Source organism: Periplaneta americana, chromosome 5 (assembly GCF_040183065.1).
Source record: "Periplaneta americana isolate PAMFEO1 chromosome 5, P.americana_PAMFEO1_priV1, whole genome shotgun sequence".
Classification (NCBI taxonomy): Eukaryota; Metazoa; Arthropoda; class Insecta; order Blattodea; family Blattidae; genus Periplaneta; species Periplaneta americana.
Genome location: NC_091121.1, coordinates 118733766 through 118753689, shown reverse-complemented (window position 1 = coordinate 118753689; position 19924 = coordinate 118733766). Strand labels below are relative to the sequence as shown.

Here is a 19924-nt window from a genome sequence, read left to right as displayed (position 1 = left end):
TTTCATTAACCTTTTCTGCACAATACAGAATATCCAAATGCTTCGTTTGAAGAATGTTGTACAGAATGTCAGTGTCTGCAAAGATCTTTGATAACACATTTAGAAGAAATTTGGTCTCAAACTCTGAAAGGAAACACAAATATCCACGCGCAAGAGCAACAGTTTCACTTTCCCAGTCTGATGAGTTGCTGAGTAGGGGAGAGTCGGGTAGTATCGGACATTGGGTTATATGGGACAGTGCGTTTCTTTCATCTACCACCATATGGTAGTACCTGAATGACATGGTTACGTTTCTCTATGCGACATCACAGAAACGTAACAATGTCAATCAGGTACTATCGTCGTGTGGTAGATGAAAGAAACTCACTGTCCGATATTACCCGATGTCCGATACTAGGCCTACCCGACTCTCCCCTACATTTTTAAAAAAAGTCCACCAGCAATTCACGGTTCTCCTTTACAACATTGACTATTCTGAAAGAGAAATTCCATCTTGTGGGTGCATTTCTTGGAATTATTCTGTTGGAATATTTAGTAAGAGCATGCGCTCGTTTTGTAGACTTGGAGGAGAAGCTACTTAGTCCATTCAATGTTTGAAAAAAGATCCGGCACTCCTTAATGCTCATAGCTGACTGAGATGAGACTAGATTTAGGACATGACTGAAACAATGAACAAATAGAGCTCTAGGATAAATGTCTTGAACTTTGGTTTTAAGTCCATTTATTTCTCCAGCCATCACTGCTGCACCGTCATATGTTTGACCAACTAATTTGTATCTGATATGATAAGATCGCACTATGTCCATTACATGATTAAATAAACCATTAGCGGATCTATCTGCACTCACATCAACGAAGGAAATAAACGTTTCTTGAACCTGTGCTGTCTGGTCATGGACATACCTGAGAGTGGTGGATAGTTGTGATTTGTTGCTTACATCGGATGTTTCATCTAAAATAATTGCAACATGCTGGGCCATGGAAATGTCATTCTTAATAGATTTCATCAACACGCCACTGATAGCAGTTATCAGGTCATTTTGAATTCTGTTCGATGTGCCTTTAAATGTTGTAGGCGACTCTAGATGTTCTCGAAGAGTAGTGTCGTAGCTGCTCAACAAATGTAAAAGTTCTATATAGGCTAGTTGCCTTTGTTAAGTGAATCTTCACTTTCGCCATGCCCTCTGAACGGCAGTTCTTGCATGGCTAAGAAGCACGTTACGTCGATTAGGCGTTTCAATATTTCTCTGTTCTTCTTCACCATTTCATTGTGACGCGCCACATCCGATTTCAAATTGTTCATCAAGTTGGGTGTCAATACGAACACTTCCAAAACAAGAAAGCTTAACAACCCAACGCAAATGACACTGCGATCGTTCGTGTTTGACAATGGCATTGCTGAGATTATTTAAATTTATTATTATAACCCTCTTTGTTCCACACACTTTGTTCGTTACAAATAATAAGCATGGCCAACAAAATAATTTATTAAGATGACAGCATCCGGTTAGCCAATTAGTTTTCACATATTGATTCACATTGAAATAACGTAAATATTCTCTACCCTTTTCTTTATGTAAAAACTTTAAGTTCGGAAGCGCCGGCACTGGTCTTCTCCCCACAGTTACAATTTCAACTTTTTCGCTAAATGATCTACAACCGAAAGGCTTTTTAAAAATCTGTTCAATTATACAGTGATCTTCTGCCATATTACAACAATATCGCACTAGTTATACCTCACTTTGTTTAAATAAACTCTATAACACACTCACTTTACCGCCAGAAGGTCAAATAAACACTATAATACAGTAATTCCATCACCAAAAGCGCTTTCAATAGCGCCTACCAGCCTAACGTATTACGGCAATGGACAGGACACGTAAATCAGGGCGCATGCGCCAGCTGTTCTAATGTACTGACCGTTGCTTACGTAATTACACAAGCTGGCGCATAGCACGATCGAGAGTAGGTCTCTATGAGTCATGACAATTTCTGCCGCTAGGTTCGCCTCCCTGCCCTATGAAATGATGAATAGTACCATTACAAAGCATTGTGCATCGTGAAAATAGTTCGATTAATTGTGCATTACTCATTGAGTACGAATATTACAAATATGCCAAGCATATTACAGTGTTATTTGAAGTTTGTTCAGCTAAGTTATATTCGAAAATTGTCTGTGTTTTGCTATGTGAAGAACTCTGTACCAACAGTTCGTATCTTTATAGGTTAAGGTAAATGTCAAAGTTCTCTCATATAACAAGCAATGCTATGTTAAAAGTGGCGAATTGCATTTTCCGACTCTCGAATGATGTGACCCGAAACGTAAAATAATTTCATGCATTGTTTCACTTACCAAGCATTACTGATATAGGCCTAATGAAAATGTGAACGACGTGATGTAAACATTGAAGATAATGTTGTTACTGTTTTCCCTTTCTCTTTTAGAAAATACCGACGAAAGTAATGAATTATCTTCATGCTGTACTTATTAGGTAATTAATGTGTATTTGTCTGTATTTTAGACCTGTGTATTATTACGTAATTATCAGTGAATTAGGTTAGAGAACTTAACAAGGTTAATATGAGATTAGGTAATGCACCTCAAACTGGTAACTAATGGCTGCTGCGAAATAGGCTGAGGTGGTTATCGTGTGAATCAAATTATATCTAGAATATCTAGTTTTATTATATACGGATACGTAAAGTTTTTTTTTTTTTTTTTTTTAGCATGTGTTTGTAATTTTGTGAGGTTATGTCTAGCCTAGTTTCTTTTTATTCTTGTATCATTACCAATACATTAATTTATTTTATATTCATTTCAGGTGTTACGGAGGTGTTACATCTATGGTGGCAACTCTACTTATGTTAGGATATGAAGTAACAGTATATATTCAACTTCATCATTTGCTAAAAATTAAAGAAAACTGTATGTGTTCGACTCATTCCATCGTCATTTCTTCTTATGTATGTGAACCACGTTCATTCTAAAAGTGCTACATTAAATGAACACTATAGACAACGTGATGGAACAATTTACAAGTTACTGTTAAAATGCTCAACATTTTCAAGTGGTGCTATATCCATTGTTTCAAAATGTACATACATATTTTTACATTTCTATAAGAGGTGTCATAAATTATGTCAGCATATTTGTAAATTCTTCAAAATTAATTCTTCTAATTAATACCATAAAGTAATGAAATAATATAGCCTAGGCCTATATGTGATTTTATACTACCGGTATTGATGTTGATCTTGGTAAATTAATCCAATTTCACAGTGTTGTCTTTTGTATTGTAGTTCATAACAATTATAACAGTATGTACGTGGAAATGTTTTTAAAATAATAAATTCTAGCTCATGATTTTAAGTGGTCGTTTCAATGGGAGGTTATATTGGAAAGATGATCACAAATGGATAATTTACTGCAAGATACAAGAACTGAATATAAGTGAGTGTTCCGTTGAAAGTGAAGGTGAAAATTTCGTTTTACAAGAGCTAAGTAGGCGTAATATTTATTTTAGAAATTATTTGAAAGCTACAGAATATGAAGAATAGACCTGTAACCATAGAAATCAACTGCGAATGGTGAGTGGCCAGGTTTCACTAATAATTGAAAGGAAGTAAAAATTATTTTCTTCTTATCATCCTGTTTTCAATATTTAAATTTAAGCACCTTTCTCTTCCTTGTTATTTCGTGAGAGATTACTTCATACTATCACATAAGCTAAATTTTTTTCTGTACAGATAATAAAAATTACATACATAAGTAGGCTACTTGAATACTGACGATACAAACTTCATATACATACCTCATCAGGTATATTCAAGAAGACATCTAATGTACTGTAACCAGCACATGATTAAAATACTGATCAGATGTCCAACAGTTTCTTACTGCACTCTTCACTTCAAAAGTTTGGCACATAGTTAATGAAAATCTTGATCAGGAAATCATTCATAAAAAAGTTAAATGTACACGTTTAAAACTTTCCTATAACATAGGGCATCCTCATTGTTACTTTTAAATTTTAGGAATGTACGCTTATAACTGTATCACAATCTGAAATAATCATAATATTTATAACATGAGGGTCCTTGTAGATAGTCATTTCCAGTGTTCTATACGTAATTAAGAAATGGCCCAGTTTATTGCACTTTCATCACTTTTCTATTTAGGGGCTTCAGATTAAGTTTCCTAATCACTTCGTATTTACTGGAAATATCTTTGGCAATATTGTCCAGTAGTGGCTTCACAAGTTTTCCCAAAAGAAAGAGGGACAGTTCCTCATCTTTACATGTGTCGCACTTCAGTTCTTGCGAAAATCTTGGCTTCAGAAAAGAATGCTACAGCGTTTACTATTACTATGCTCAATAGATTAATCAGTAGGCCTATAGAAATGTTTTCACCACTGCAAGAAAAAATCGCGGAATAATTATACGTCTCAATTATTGTGACGTTCGTATTTTTTTAAAAGAGAGGGAAAAGTTACGCCTTCTTGCAAATGCTTAATCATGAATTCAAGGAAATTAAAGATAATGCAGTACCTTAATTAGTTGCAATATCTTATTTAATAACAATACTAATAATATTAGGTGAAAAGGGTAGGCTATAATGCGTATATGTAAGATGTCAAGTTAATTTATTTCCGGAAATGTTTGGTGTATGAACTGAAGTACAGAGCAGACAGTCCCTCAGTTTATATGTAATATGTTTTAATATCAAGAATGACAGCCTTTTATTGTAATATAATTGAGGAGTAGAAGTTTGGAAATTACGTCTATTGTCCATAAAATATTGTACGAAGCATTTAATAAGCAATGGTGAGTCCTTTAAATGTCCCAAATGTCAATGTCTTTTAAGTGTTCTGCTATGAATATATAGGGCAGAACAGCGCTCCGTGCGGCGGAATTGGCATTGCGAGGGAACCACTTCAGACTCGTTTTTCAAGCTCTATGCGCCAGCTTGTGTAATCTCGTAAGCAACGGTACTGACTATGAAGGGAAACACTACGCTCATTGCAGGGCCAGGTAGGCACAGCAAACCGAGCAGACCAACTGTCCAGTGACGAAAGATGACGCGAAAGCGAGCACACAGCGGACAATAATTCCGAGCCCCTACCACGCTGTAGCGGAGAAGTGAGAAATATGTTCCCAAATTGAAGCAGCAGAAAGCCGCCATTTGTTTGTTAGAAAACGCGCGGGATTTCGAAACCGCTATTTGAATGCGTGTTGTATTGCGTATCCGAAAGCTAAATGTTTTTGTTTAAAGGAACAATACTTCCTTTGCGATATATCTTTAATAACGTGTGTCTCCTGTCAGCAGAGTTGCTAGGTTTTCTGCGAGGGAAATCGGGATATCAGAAGCTAACTTAAGGCATTATATTTATCATCACTTTATCAAAGAGATTTATAGTTGTTTTCTGCAAAGTAGTATTCGCGTGCTTTTAATGTAATATTCGCCTCCCTGAAAAACACTAAAATACGAAAGACGCACAGTAGGCTACAGTGAATACTACAGGCTAATCGTTTTTTCTTTTATTAACCATGAATATGTTTTAACCATTCGCTACTAAATTAACTTTGCAACTTTTCTTTTTCGGAACCGGTACTGCAACAGTACATCGACGATGAGTCCATGTTTAAACATAGTTCACTGCACTACAAAACGCAGCAATTGTATGTGTCTGTTATTAGTGTAAAATACGATATGAAAACGCTCTTTTTTTTTTTGGCACTCAACGCACCTAAAATACACAATGTTGATTACTTGCGAGAACAGCAACTAGGTACCGAAACGGATTAATCAACGATGTGGTAGAACTAGGGGAACTATTATCTTGCGAGTAGAGTTACCTTACGGCAATCAGCTGGGTTACCTCACAGACTTACTAAATTTCCGCGGGTTACCTCTATGTTTACAATGTAACCATCTGAGTCAATATATAAATAAAAATATCGGATAATAGGAAATGCAGACTAACTTGTTTAAATTGCGTTCTAGACTATTATCCCTCAAATCGGGATTTTTATCAATCTCGATCCGCTTTATCGGGATTCAACCAGGCTGTCTGACTTGCATCATTTTCATAGGAACTCCGAATGTGAATATTCATAACCAAAGTTAATAATGTCTACTTTTTAATTTAATCTGTAGGTTAAACTGTTGTATAAAATCAAAAAGCATTATTATTATTATTAGTAGTAGTAGTAGTAGTAGTAGTAGTAGTAGTAGTAGTAGTAGTAGTAGTAGTAGTAGCAAGTAGCAGGAGCAGGAGCAGCAGCAGCAGTAGCAGTAGTATAAAAAACTGTTTCATTAATCCGTAACTAAGACAAGAGTTACTTTCAATCAGGGATATTAAAAAATTAACTTTTTGTAGTTTATACAGTTTCTGTTGAATTGTCCAAAGGAACGATGGTGTTAAAATTCCTTCCTCTAACAGGCTATGTGGCCTAATACTTGTTCTGGGAGATGAATTTGAAATGTGTTATGCCATTACTTAATGAGTGGTTAGTACATGCAGTATTAATGAACATGTTTGAGCTTTTAGGCTCTGAAATTTGTTTATATATATATTTTTTAAACAGGATCTATTTGTACTATCCCGCGCCGTGGCGTGGTCTAAGGCATACTGCCTAGGACTCGCATTACGGAATGCGCGCTGGTTCGAGTCCTCATGGGGAAGAAATTTTGTCATGAAATTTCGGCCATTGTATGGGACCGGTGCCCATCCAGAATCGTGATGCACTTGGGGAGCTACGATAGGTAGCAAAATTTGGTTGCGAAAGCCAGCTGTAAAGGCTAGGGGGATCATCGTGCTAACCACACGATACCTCTATTCTGGTTGGATGATCGTCCACCTCTGCTTCGGCATGTGGGCGTGAGGCCAGCAGCCGGCTGGTCGGTCTGGGGCCTTCACGGACTGTAGCGCCACGGATTATTATTATTATTATTATTATTATTATTATTATTATTATTATTATTATTAATATTATTATTATTATTAATATTATTATTATTATTATTATTATTATTATTATTATTATTATTATTATTATTATTATTATTAATTCTGTATCTTCGAATTCGGCGAATAATTTTATTATTCATGTATGCACTGAAACAACAGCTGTTTGAAGAAAGGGAAGGATATGGAGTGGATGAAGGACAATAACAATGTATACGGTAATAACGTAGTTTGAGAGGTAACAACTATCTTCGAAATGAGTTGAAACACTGAATGATTCATTGTAGGGTAGAAATTCTCTCTGCGGATTGCACCTATCCATTTTCGGTTAAGGGAATCTTTACTCAGAGGAAATCCGAAGCACAAACAGCCGTATAAGTACAATAGTTTGTCTTCTGTAACATAATACGGGACAAAAATATTGTAGAAATTAAAGATTAACTAATCAGTGAAATGTAACATTCCTTCCTTCTTTATCTTTACATCTGTGTGCATTGCTACAATTAAAAATAGCACACGAACTAAACCTGTACTTATTCATCTCAACCAAGCAAATGGCCGCCCGTCGGCTGTTCAATTTGGGAGCATAACACTAGAGCCAGTGAGCGGTCTAGCGGTTATTTAGTAAGTCTATGAATAATTCAAATGCGACGTACAGGACCAGCCAAAAGGAAATGAAAATAGGATGCCAAGCCAAAGTTTGCTGAAATTAGTTAAGGACTCTGCAGACTTTCTTAAATTAACAGTATTACTTTTAAATACAAATTTAATAAATTTCTTCTTGTCTGTCTGGGTAGGCGCAGCAGACCTAGCCTACCCAGAATGCACGCCATTGGTTAAATTGTATATTTGAAGTTGATTCCTTATATCCTCATTTCTTCGATGGTCCATAAGAGTATAGCCAGCTAACGATCTGAAGAATTTCATTTCTGCAGATTCAATCTTTCTCTTATCTGATCTACTCAGAGTCCAGTTTTCACAACTGTAATTTAACATTGGTATGGCCATTACTTTGCAAAATTTCATTTGTTTTTTCCTTAAAGTTTTATGTTGTAATGTTCTCTTTACCGTTCCATACATCTCTCTAAATTTATTTAATTTAATATTTATTTCTTCACTCTGACAGTTGAAACATTGAATCCAAAGTAATTAAAATGAGAAACTCGTTCTATTATTCCACTTTTCACAACTATTTTACACCTCATATGATTCTTACCCACAAAGGCCATAGTTTTTGTCTTTTTTTTTTCAGATATTTTTAGATTGAATTCGCTCATTGTCTCTAGCACGTTAGTTTCTATTTGTAGCCTAAGCCATTTTCTGAATCTTTAAAAATTGCCTGATCGTCCGCAAATAAAATAGAATTCATTACATGATTGCTTATTTTAAAATCCTTAAGTAAAACGCTCTGCCACTGTCTTATTTATACATATTACTATGCGTACCCCTGTGGTGGCTGAGTAGTCAGACCTTCAGTCGGTCACGCAGGCAGTCCGAGTTCGGGTCCCGACCATACCTGAAATTTAAATTTAGCGTTTGCTGAGAGTGGTCGTGTTATCTCTTGACGCGTTTCGAGGCTACTCTATGCAAATACTTGTAGTTCTTGTTCGAGTTGAAATATACTAACTCTTGTAACATGTTCTAAACGGCCCCGTGTATGGGGTACTTTTGAACAAGAATTGGGCACTTTTGCACAATGTCGAAATCATCATTTAAAAAAGTAATTAACGCTCAGAAATGATCGTGTAAAGAGCACTACTATGGTTACACAGTTTTTTCTTTAAAACTACTGAAGTCCACTTCAAAGTGTTTTATTGACATAGTGCGAGCACATCATCCTGAATTCTCCGGTAGCGTGAATTTCATAACAATATCACTTTTCTCTGTCTTATTGCAGTCTTCAGTTTTAGGATATGTGAAGTTCCACGTTTGTCGAAACCTCTGTCTACATAAACCTTACATTGTCTATCTACATCTTACACTTGTCCAATGTATAGAACTTTAGTTTCATTTCTTGCATATTACGTCAGAAAAAATACCCTCGGTGTCATTTCTTTCTACGGTTACTATGTCTTGTAGAGTTCCACATAAACCTGACATTGTAGATGTAGTTCTTGACAAACTGGTGTTCTCAGATTTTCTCATTCTGAGTTGTCATGTAGCATCATGAAGCCCTAAAGTCAGTCAATTCCAGCAAATCTGTTATTATCCCCTGCTTCGGTAGGCCTATAGTTGCAAGCTAAATGATGAGCATAATCATATGATACTTGACGTATATTTGTGTAAGTCATGCATTAATAATTAATCTTACCACATTTAATAATATAATTAACTAATTCTGACTCCTCCTTCTCGCTGAATTTCTATTGGCTTGCGTATCGCGAACCACATTTCGTGTGATGAAAAGTTGAGTCAAATAGTGTGTGTGTTCTGAAATTGATCTGTGTGTTGAGAATTTGATTAGGGTGTGTTTTAGTGTGTCTGTATATTTCATATCATTCTAGTGTGTTGAGTTTTTGGTTTTTGGGTTGTATGTGTAGGATTTCCGGGTCTGTATTTATGTTATTGTATGTGTGGTTGGCACGAACGCAGCCACACAACAGGCAGCGAAGTTAAGATGACGCCGAGACACAGAAGGCTCTGAGGATGGTGTCAAGTAGCACCGAAACATCTGTAAGCCGCACATGCTTACATATTTAACACGAGTAAGATCGCCATTTAATCAATTATTTAAATTCAAGTGTTAAAAGTAGTGTACGAAAGATTCAACATGGACAGATATATTTGTAAAGTTGAAACCATACCGTTTTGTAACTTCGTGGTCTTTAAGTTTTTGATACAATCATCAATGGCTAAGTTGAACAATGCAGGAGAAATTGACAAGCCTTTTGCATCTTCTTTCCGTAGTATTATACTCGGTGTTTTATATTCATCAGTTCATCACACTCTATTCGTATATGATTTCCTTGAATCAGATCAATAATTAGCTACCTTAAGTTGCTTGGCACGGCAATGAGCATTAAACATCTCTTAATATGGTCATGACCTACATTATTATCGTGGGCCTTCGCAACATTAAGGAATATAATACAATTTTCTTATTTGATTTGGAATTTGTCCATTGTGAGCAGGAGAGGTCTGTCCTTTTGGTCACCCTGGAGGTGGTATAATAATATGATGTTACTTCCGTCATTCATATACTTCTTTCTTCCTTGAATCGTTCCTGAGTGAAGGAAATGTAGTGAAAAAGAAGTCAAAAGGAAATCACTAGTAAACCTTTGTCATATACTTATCCAGTCGATAGGCCTACCTATATAATGTAAACTTGTGTCGCATGAATTGATCACGGCAATTTTCTTCCAAATGCTTTTATTACTACAATCATAATTGCATAAACCTTCCATAGATGTAGGGAAAGTAACTGTTTCATTAAACCATTCGTTATTTACTCTATATATATATATATATTTTTCAAATATGGATTTCTTCTTATGTTACTACTAATCATATGACATTGAATTGATGCTTTATCAAAGATAGTGCATGCTCCAGATCTTTTTGTTGATATTTGTCCCTACAATATTTATAAAAAAAAAATACCCGTGCTTTTCCATACATTCAGGTTTTTTCTCAAAATTTGCTTTTCCTAACTCATAAATTATACTGGAAATATAGTTTCGATATGTGGTTCTGGCACCTGAAGGTCCTGGAGTGTAAACCCATCAATAATATATTTTTGTATTTTTTAGAAAATTCTATTTGTTAAGAAAAGTATAAGAATACATCTGCGCAGATACTTTTGTATGGAATATCTTCTCAGATAAGTGTAATTTAATCTGAAGTGAATTTGAGTACTACAATAGCTTGGAAGTATAACGCAATACTGACAATTTGCTTATGTAATACTCAAACTAGTAAAATAGTATATCTGTGGCATTTCTACGTCTTATATTTATCTAAATATAATATTATAATTATTGTAAAAAAAGTAATGTAGGGGCCATTAACATGTCTTGTTCTGAAAAATTCATAATAAAATCTTCCAAGTATCTCTCTCTCTCTCTCTCTCTCTCTCTCTCTCTCTCTCTCTCTCTCTCTCTCTACAGTATTAAAATAATTATTATTTCGTAGGGATATTTTCGATAGGTCCAATCTTTCGTCTTCCATACAAGATCATTTGCTTGACTGGATATTTTATATTCATTTCTGATTATGGAAGTGTTCTTGGTTAATGTGAGCAGAGCTAAAACAACCGTAAACTTTCTTGACGAATCAAATTCAAATGAAATGCAAATTTCATATTTTCAATAGATTAGGCCTACTTATATTGTCTTACTTTTAGAACCTCGTAGCAAGTTTGAGGCAATTGCATTCTTATTCTTTTACACTTCAACAAACCACCGTTATGCATTTTTGTTATTTGCAAAATATAAAACATTTGTGGACTTAGATGTATTTTCGGCAGAAGCACTTTGAAAATATTCACAGATTTCAACAACGGAAAAAATCGGGCTTATGACGTTTTATAAGAAGCCAGCGATGTATTATTAATTTAGAGAAACTGTAGTTCTTGATATAATCCTATCTGTAGTAGCATAGGCAGCTGGTAACATTTCATTAAATAACTCGGAGTACTATCGCGGGCACGTTTTCTATGATTAGTGGTAAATGGAGTGTATATGGGACAGCTTCACTCCTAGTAATTCGGATACCTTGCTATTTTCATTCCACTACCTACTCGTATTGCTCTTCTGTCCTAGTAGAGTAATTTTATTCTTTCTTTCCGTAACTGAAAAACCTTTATAACAAAAAATGTTTATGTCAAACACTCCCGCTGAGGATATTCCAGCAAAGAAAATAGAAGTCAAAAGAGTAATATGGATAACAGGCTACCTTATTTCACTAAGGGCGGATATCCATTTTTGCTATTTTCGGATTCTTAATGATTCTTTTCTCTATCAAATCACAAGAGCTGGTAGTCGAACCCCCAATAGTTTACGAGACTCTGTTTATACAAGGTTGGAAGTCAATGTCATTGTTGTGTGAATGTACATTTCCAATTTCAGAATTCACAATAATCTTATTTTCATGGATAGCTGCCTAGATAACATGGACGACCGCCTTTATGTTTAACAGTATTCATGTCCATAAGGCGGTGGTCCACAATCAATTTCATTTCGTTTGTTGCCTTTCCTGAAAAATCTCAGAATTGTGACATCCGCCTTTAGTGAAATAAGGTACGGTAAATGGAAACCTAATTGCTCTGTTTCACATTTGTTTATTTTAATTGTTATATTTATAATAGGAAATATAATGAAATTATATTCGATAAGTAATTTTTATCATTGATTCTGTTGCTGAAGAAAGAACATTGTTAATGTGTACATAGCTTGCATGAACTATTACAAATATCAGAAACATTCCACAGCAAAATCCATTCCCATCAGTATCACTTTGCCTGCAAAATTTACAGTTTGATTTTTGACATTGAGGAATTTTTTGTGCATCTTTTTTTAAATAATAAACATATAATTCATAATACGTACAATGTATAGAATAACGCAGTATTGAAATAATTATATTTCATGTTATCTTACTCATAATAACTGTTTAATGCAGCAATAGTTCTGATATAATATTCAAATACATTTTGGTGACATTGAGAAAGTTCTTTCATTACACTTTGATAATGTAGATAATTAATCTATTTTTGTGAACAGAAAAGATAAAAATTCCAACATTAGCTTACTACGTATCTGAGTTATATTTATAAGTTCGATTCCTGCTTTTATTCTTCCAGCATACTTCTATGCTAAATTAATACAACCATAGTTTTCTATTAGTTAATAGAATTGAATTTTAAGTCTAGGCCTATACCTTACAAATTATTTCAGCCTAGAATTAATTGTATGATAAAGAGAGCATTATTAATATTGCCTAAGAGAAAAGTGACATAGTATGCAGTATATGATATCAAACCTTCATTAACAACTTACTCAAATACCTGTAAAAACTTAAGTATAGAGTTCTAGCTGAACTTGAACCATTTTTCATTATGTTTGTAACTGAATGTGTTTCGACTTATTTGCCTCGCTTGAATTTAACATCAAAATCGAAGCAGCTCTTCCCGCAGTCGCAGGTAAATGTAATTTTTCCAGTATACTGTCCAGAAAGAAAATTGAATTTGTCCTTAAGACTGGTCACGTTCAATCTCCCATTCTCCGGGACACACATTCTTGTCTGAAAAGAAAAATGGCGGAAAAGCGTTCATTAACGTTGTAACAGACGAAGACACTATCACGTACATTACACCACAAGCCTATGTTATAAAGGAAGTAGGCTATAATTTACAAATGTAGAAGAAAATAATGAAAATTTTATATTTGAAATAGTTGTTCATAGAAGAGCCATAATTTAAAAAGAACAGTCGTTTTTAATAAAAGATATTTTTATTTCATACTAAAACTAAATTAATTAAGGGAATCCAAAACCTCTTACGAGATACTTCAGAAAAGTTAGTGTTCTGACAGAGATGACATTGAAAACATTCAAGAATGCCATCACTGTTAGCGGCCATTTTATATTAGTTCAAGCACGAAAAATCATAATTTTCTGGTGATTACATTTTGTATAGATTAAATTTCGAAGCTAGTGGGCCGAACAGATTTTTTTTATTTTAAGTTATTTTACGACGCTTTATCAACAGCTTAGGTTATTTAGCGTCTGAATGAGATGAAGGTGATAATGCCGGTGAAATGAGTCGGGGATCCAACACCGAAAGTTACCCAGCATTTGCTCATATTGGGTTGAGGAAAAACCCCGAAAAAAAATCTCAACCAGGTGACTTGCCCCGACCGGGAATCGAACCCAGGCCACCTGGTTTCGCGGTTAGACGCGCTAACCGTTACTCCACAGGTGTGGACGGCCGAAGAGATTGGCAAAAATGGAAAATACAGAGCTTCATGCTTTACTAAGAATATTTTGTAAGAAGGGGAATGAATCCACCAGAAATTAAAGTAGACATGGATGCAACTCTGGGGGAATCCGCTCCAGCGCTTTCGATTGTAAAAAAATTGGGCGGCACTATTTAAACATGGTCGAGTGTAGAAGACGACCAACACCTCAGTGGACGTTCAGTAACAGCAACAAGTGAAAAAATTGTAGAAAAAATCCACGATAAGGTGTTGAATGTCCATCGACTGAAAGTGTGGGAAATTAGCGAGATTATGCGTATTTCAACTGAACGGGTGAGCCACATCTTAGTCAAGTCCTGGCATAGCTACCAACACTTCCGAAAAATTCAATACCTATCCACTATGAATGAATGCAGAAGACTGAAGTATTTCATTATCCACACCTCGACAAAGGTCAAGTCATGAGTTCATGTTTGATGCCCATGTGACACTTTCATCACCATGGCATGGCAGAATTAATATTGAGACCACCGATATTCTTTACCTTGAGTTTTGATATCAAGTTTCTTATACAGTGAGAATCTTTCAAAAATATCGGCACTTAAGTCGATCTTTACCGGCGCAACCACATCTCATCCGCCGACATCTCTTTCCATGAACACACTGTGCCACAATATCACCCTTTTAAAAGATGGTACTACACATTTAATTAATTAATTATTTCGGTACTCATCCTTCTTCCAGAAGGTACTAAAAGTTTTGCCCATGTTGTAAGATACACAATCTACATCTTATTAAGAAACTATCATTTACAACCGGCAGTTACTCTGTACTAACGCTTCTGTCATGAAATTCTTCTTGTCAGCACCATACGTGTTTGTTACTTATCACTTACAGAATATGTTTCGTTAAATAATTATTCACTAAATCTAATAATCTTTTTTGGTGATGAAATTATGCTGTCAGGAAATTTACGTATAAACGTTCTCGTTCTAACGCACAGTTTCTTACATTTCATGTGCCTGTATCTTGAAATGTATCATATAACGTACGTACGATGGCGTTATGAATGTCTAACCAAGTAACCATTGCGCAACACAATAGGCTACAATACTGCACTACCCCGAATGAAGCGTGACTCACGACTGATGTGCCCACACTTAGAGAGTTTCGGAGGGGAATGTAGGTGAATGCCGGTGAAATGCCATGAGTACACGGAAGGAGATATTAGCGGTTGCGAAGGGGTGGCTTAGTAAGTGGCCGACTTGCTAGCCGAAAGTTTTAAAATATTCTCACTGTAATTCGTTCTGATAAACAACACGATGCTATTACATTCTTATTTTGAAGGGAAGAATTATTTACTCATGAAAGTCCAAAAACTACCGTAAACACATTAGACTAATAAAAAATATTATGCATTTACATGAAATTCTAAAACATGTACATAATTCTATATAAAATATGGTTTGTTTACTTATACTTACTCACAAATGGCTTTTAAAGAATCCGGAGCTTCATTCCCGTCCCCTCATAAGCCCGCCATCGGTTCCTAATCCGAGCAAGATTATTCCAGTCTCTATCATCATGTCAAATCTCACACAAATGCAATTTTGTATTATTCTCCCATCTACGTCTCGGTCTCCCAAACTTCTTTTTCCCTCCAGCCTCCCAACTAACAACTCTATATGCATTTCTAGAGTTGCCTATATGCGCTACATTCCCTGTCCGTCTCAAACGTCTGGATTTAATATTTCTAATTATGTCAGGTGAAGAATACAATGCATGCAGGTCTACGTTATGTAGGAACTTTCTCCATCTTTGTTTCTGAGGATTTAACTTTACCTCATCTTCTGTACTGGACACGTAGCCGTATTATTGTTTTCCTTCATTTTTGTCTTACCTTCTGTATTGGACACGTAGTCGTAATATTGTTTTCCTTTATCTTTATTCTACCTTCTGCATCTTCATCTTTATCTTACTTTCTGTATTGGATATGTAGATGTAAAATTGTTTTCTTTCAACTTTATCTTATTTTCTGTACCGTACACGTAACCGTAATATTTTTTCCTTCATCTCTATCTTATCTTCTGTATTGGACACGTAGCCGTAATATTGTTTTCTTTCATCTTTATCTTACCTTCTCTATTGGACACGTAGATGTAATATTGGTTTCCTTCATCTTTATCTTGCCTTCTGTATTGGACATGTAGATGTAATATTGTCTTCCTTCATCTTTATCTTACCTTCTGTATTGGACACGTAGCCGTAATATTGTTTTCCTTCATCTTATCTTACCTTATCTATTGGACACGTAGATGTAATATTGTTTTCTTTCATCTTTATCTTACCTTCTGTATTGGACATGTAGATGTATTATTGTTTTCCTTCATCTTTATCTTGCCTTCTGTATTGGACACGTAGCCGTAATATATTTTTTTCCTTCATATTTATCTTACCTACTGTACTGGACACTTAGCCGTAATATTGATTTTTTCCATCTTTATCTTACCATCTGTACTGGACACGTAGCCGTAATATTGTTTCCCTTCATCTTATCTTACCTTATCTATTGGACACGTAGATGTAATATTGTTTTCTTTCATCTTTATCTTACCTTCTGTACTGGACACGTAGCCGTAATATTGTTTTCCTTCATCTTTACCTTACCTTCTGTACTGAACACGTAGCCGTAAAATTGATTTCCTTCATCTTTATCTTGCCTTCTGTATTGGACACGTAGCCGTAATATTTTTTTCCTTCATATTTATCTTACCTACTGTGCTGGACACGTAGCCGTAATATTGATTTTTTCCATCTTTATCTTACCTTCTGTACTGGACACGTAGCTGTAATATTGTTTCCCTTCATCTTATCTTACCTTATCTATTGGACACGTAGATGTAATATTGTTTTCTTTTATCTTTATCTTACCTTCTGTACTGAACACGTAGCCGTAATATTATTTTCCTCCATATTTATCTTACCTTTTGTATTGGACACGTAGCCATAATATTGTTTCCTTCATCTTTATCTTACCTTCTGTACTGGACACGTAGCCGTAATATTGTTTTCCTTCATCTTTATCTTACCTTCTGTACTGGACACGTAGCCGTAATATTGTTTTCTTCCTTCTTTATCTTACCTTCTGTACTGGACACGTAGCCATAATATTATTTTCCTCCATATTTATCTTACCTTTTGTATTGGACACGTAGCCATAATATTGTTTCCTTCATCTTTATCTTACCTTCTGTACTGGACACGTAGCCGTAATATTGTTTTCTTCCTTCTTTATCTTACCTTCTGTACTGGACACGTAGCCGTAATATTGTTTTCCTTCATCTTTATCTTACCTTCTGTACTGGACACGTAGCCGTAATATTGTTTTCTTCCTTCTTTATCTTACCTTCTGTACTGGACACGTAGCCGTAATATTATTTTCCTCCATATTTATCTTACCTTTTGTATTGGACACGTAGCCATAATATTGTTTCCTTCATCTTTATCTTACCTTCTGTACTGGACACGTAGCCGTAATATTGTTTTCCTTCATCTTTATCTTACCTTCTGTACTGGACACGTAGCCGTAATATTGTTTTCTTCCTTCTTTATCTTACCTTCTGTACTGGACACGTAGCCATAATATTATTTTCCTCCATATTTATCTTACCTTTTGTATTGGACACGTAGCCGTAATATTGCTTTCTTCCATCTTTATCTTACCTTCTGTACTGGACACGTAGCCGTAATATTGTTTTCCTTCACCTTTATCTTACCTTCTGTACTGGACACGTAGCCGTAATATTGTTTTCCTTCATCTTTATCTTGCCTTCTGTATTGGACACGTAGCCGTAATATTCTTTTCCTTCATATTTATCTTACTTACTGTACTGGACACGTAGCCGTAATATTGATTTTTTCCATCTTTATCTTACCTTCTGTACTGGACACGTAGCCGTAATATTGTTTTCCTTCATCTTTGTCTTATTTTCTGTATTGGACACGTAGCCGTAATATTGCTTTCTTCCATCTTTATCTTACCTTCTGTATTGGACACGTAGCCATAATATTATTTTCCTCCATATTTATCTTACCTTTTGTATTGGACACGTAGCCGTAATATTGCTTTCTTCCATCTTTATCTTACCTTCTGTACTGGACACGTAGCCTAATATTTTCCTTCATCTCTACCTTACCTTCTGTACTGAACACGTAGCCGTAATATTGTTTTCCTTCATCTTCATCTTACCTGCTATATTGGACACGTAGCCACAATATTTTTTTCCTTCATCTTTATCTTACCTTCTGCATTGGACACGAAGCCGTAATATTGTATTCCTGCATCATTTTTAGTGCTTGTGGGTATTGACTCATTTTAGCCATTTCTTCGCACATATCATTTTCTCCTCTAATAGGAAACATAATTCCCGTCTTCCTGATGTCGTAATTAACCTGGGAGAAAAAAAATTCGCTTGACATTACCATTAAATAATTTTAGGTTGTAATAATTTGTCCACTTTGTCATTTTTTTTTTTTTTTTTTTTTTTTGCATCATAAAGCCATTCTCTATATATTGGTTTCTGTGAATTCAAATTTAAGAATATTATTAATCGTGCATGTAAAATATTTGTTGTACTTTGTAACATGTGTTAGTTGTGACTGTTTCATATTGTGAAAGTGCTGATCACGTAGTTACAATTTAAACTACCCTGAAACTTTTTTCGTGTAACTGCTCTGCCTGAGATGATTAGGGATTCAGATTTGTTGTTACTTTTTCCTGTTGCCAATACGTTGTGTTACCGTTGCAAGTGAAGTATCTTTTATTGTGTTTTTGTTCAACATATTCATGACGAGATTATTATTATTATTATTATTATTATTATTATTATTAGTAGTAGTAGTATTAGTAGTAGTAGTAATAGTAGTAGTAGTAGTAGTAGTAGTAGTAGTAGTAGTAGTAGTAGTAGTAGTAATGGTAGTGGTAGTGCTATGTACTACAGTACTATGTTCTCATACAATAATATTGCTTTCCTTTCCTGCATTTCAGTTGAATCACTTGTCTTTGGAAGCAATTTTAACAATTACATTTATAAATAATATTTGTTACACTTATCGTGGATGAATTAGGCCTATTATAATTTTAGCAACTTCTCTTTGGTTCCAAATCTTCTGAATTTGATTTCCCAATGTTTAACGTGGAACGTTTATGTAGGAACACATTCGGGAAAAATTTCCGTCACCATTTTCCGTTAGTCTAAGCGCATCTTAGTTTTTAGCAATTGTAACATATCATTATTGCAAAAATAAATTAAATTTAAGCATTGTCCTATATATGTATTAAATTAAATATACTACTAGAGCTTCAGCAGCGAATACTACATTTTTATTTTCTTGCATTAGTTACGATATTACAAGTTCTAGTTATTTCTTTAATGTTTATGCTAAGATCAAGTTTATCAAGTTGTGACTGATGATAATTTGAAATGACACAACCACCAATCACTTAAATGTTCAATGAAATTTGTAGGGATTCTAAGAACCTCCTGTCTTCTTTTTATAGTATAGATGTTTAGTGATTCCTTTTGTTATCACTTAGGTAGTACGCCTACTAGTATAACCTACAAGGCAATCCTAGTCTTAAACTTGTTTCGCTTGATGTCTGCTTATTAATAATACATTTTGGAATTTAAAGGGAAAGAAGAGGTTACATTTACAAAATTTTAAGATTACATTAATTGAAAAACTATTTACATCCCCCAACAGATTGCATTCCCAAACTCATTGTTATAGTGGTATGATTTTGTATTCGGAGATAATATAATAAACGACATTGCTAGGAACGTGAAATGTACGGCAATGTTCGAAAAGAAGAGCGATATTAAAATATTTCAAACTTCATCCTACTCCAAAGGTATCAAACAATACGTAGAAGTGAAGCATGTAAACTAAAATAAGAATAATACGTAGAACTGAAGAATGTAAACTGAAATAATAACAATACATAGAAGTGAAGCATGTAAACTAAAATAACAACAATATAAG

General features: G+C 34.8%; 1 protein-coding gene across 1 annotated transcript in view; it reads right to left on the bottom strand.

The window, feature by feature from the left end:
- Nucleotides 1-12230: 12230 nt before the first annotated feature.
- The window catches only part of LOC138700536 (uncharacterized), a 35938-nt gene continuing 28244 nt past the window's right edge, over nucleotides 12231-19924 (bottom strand). Inside the window, exons 3-4 of the mRNA XM_069827130.1 lie at nucleotides 18185-18334; nucleotides 12231-13208 (exon numbers count right to left, since the gene is read on the bottom strand). Of these exons, the coding sequence (XP_069683231.1) occupies nucleotides 13050-13208; nucleotides 18185-18334 (309 nt within the window). The 3' untranslated portion in view covers nucleotides 12231-13049. The remainder of the gene's footprint in view (nucleotides 13209-18184; nucleotides 18335-19924) is intronic.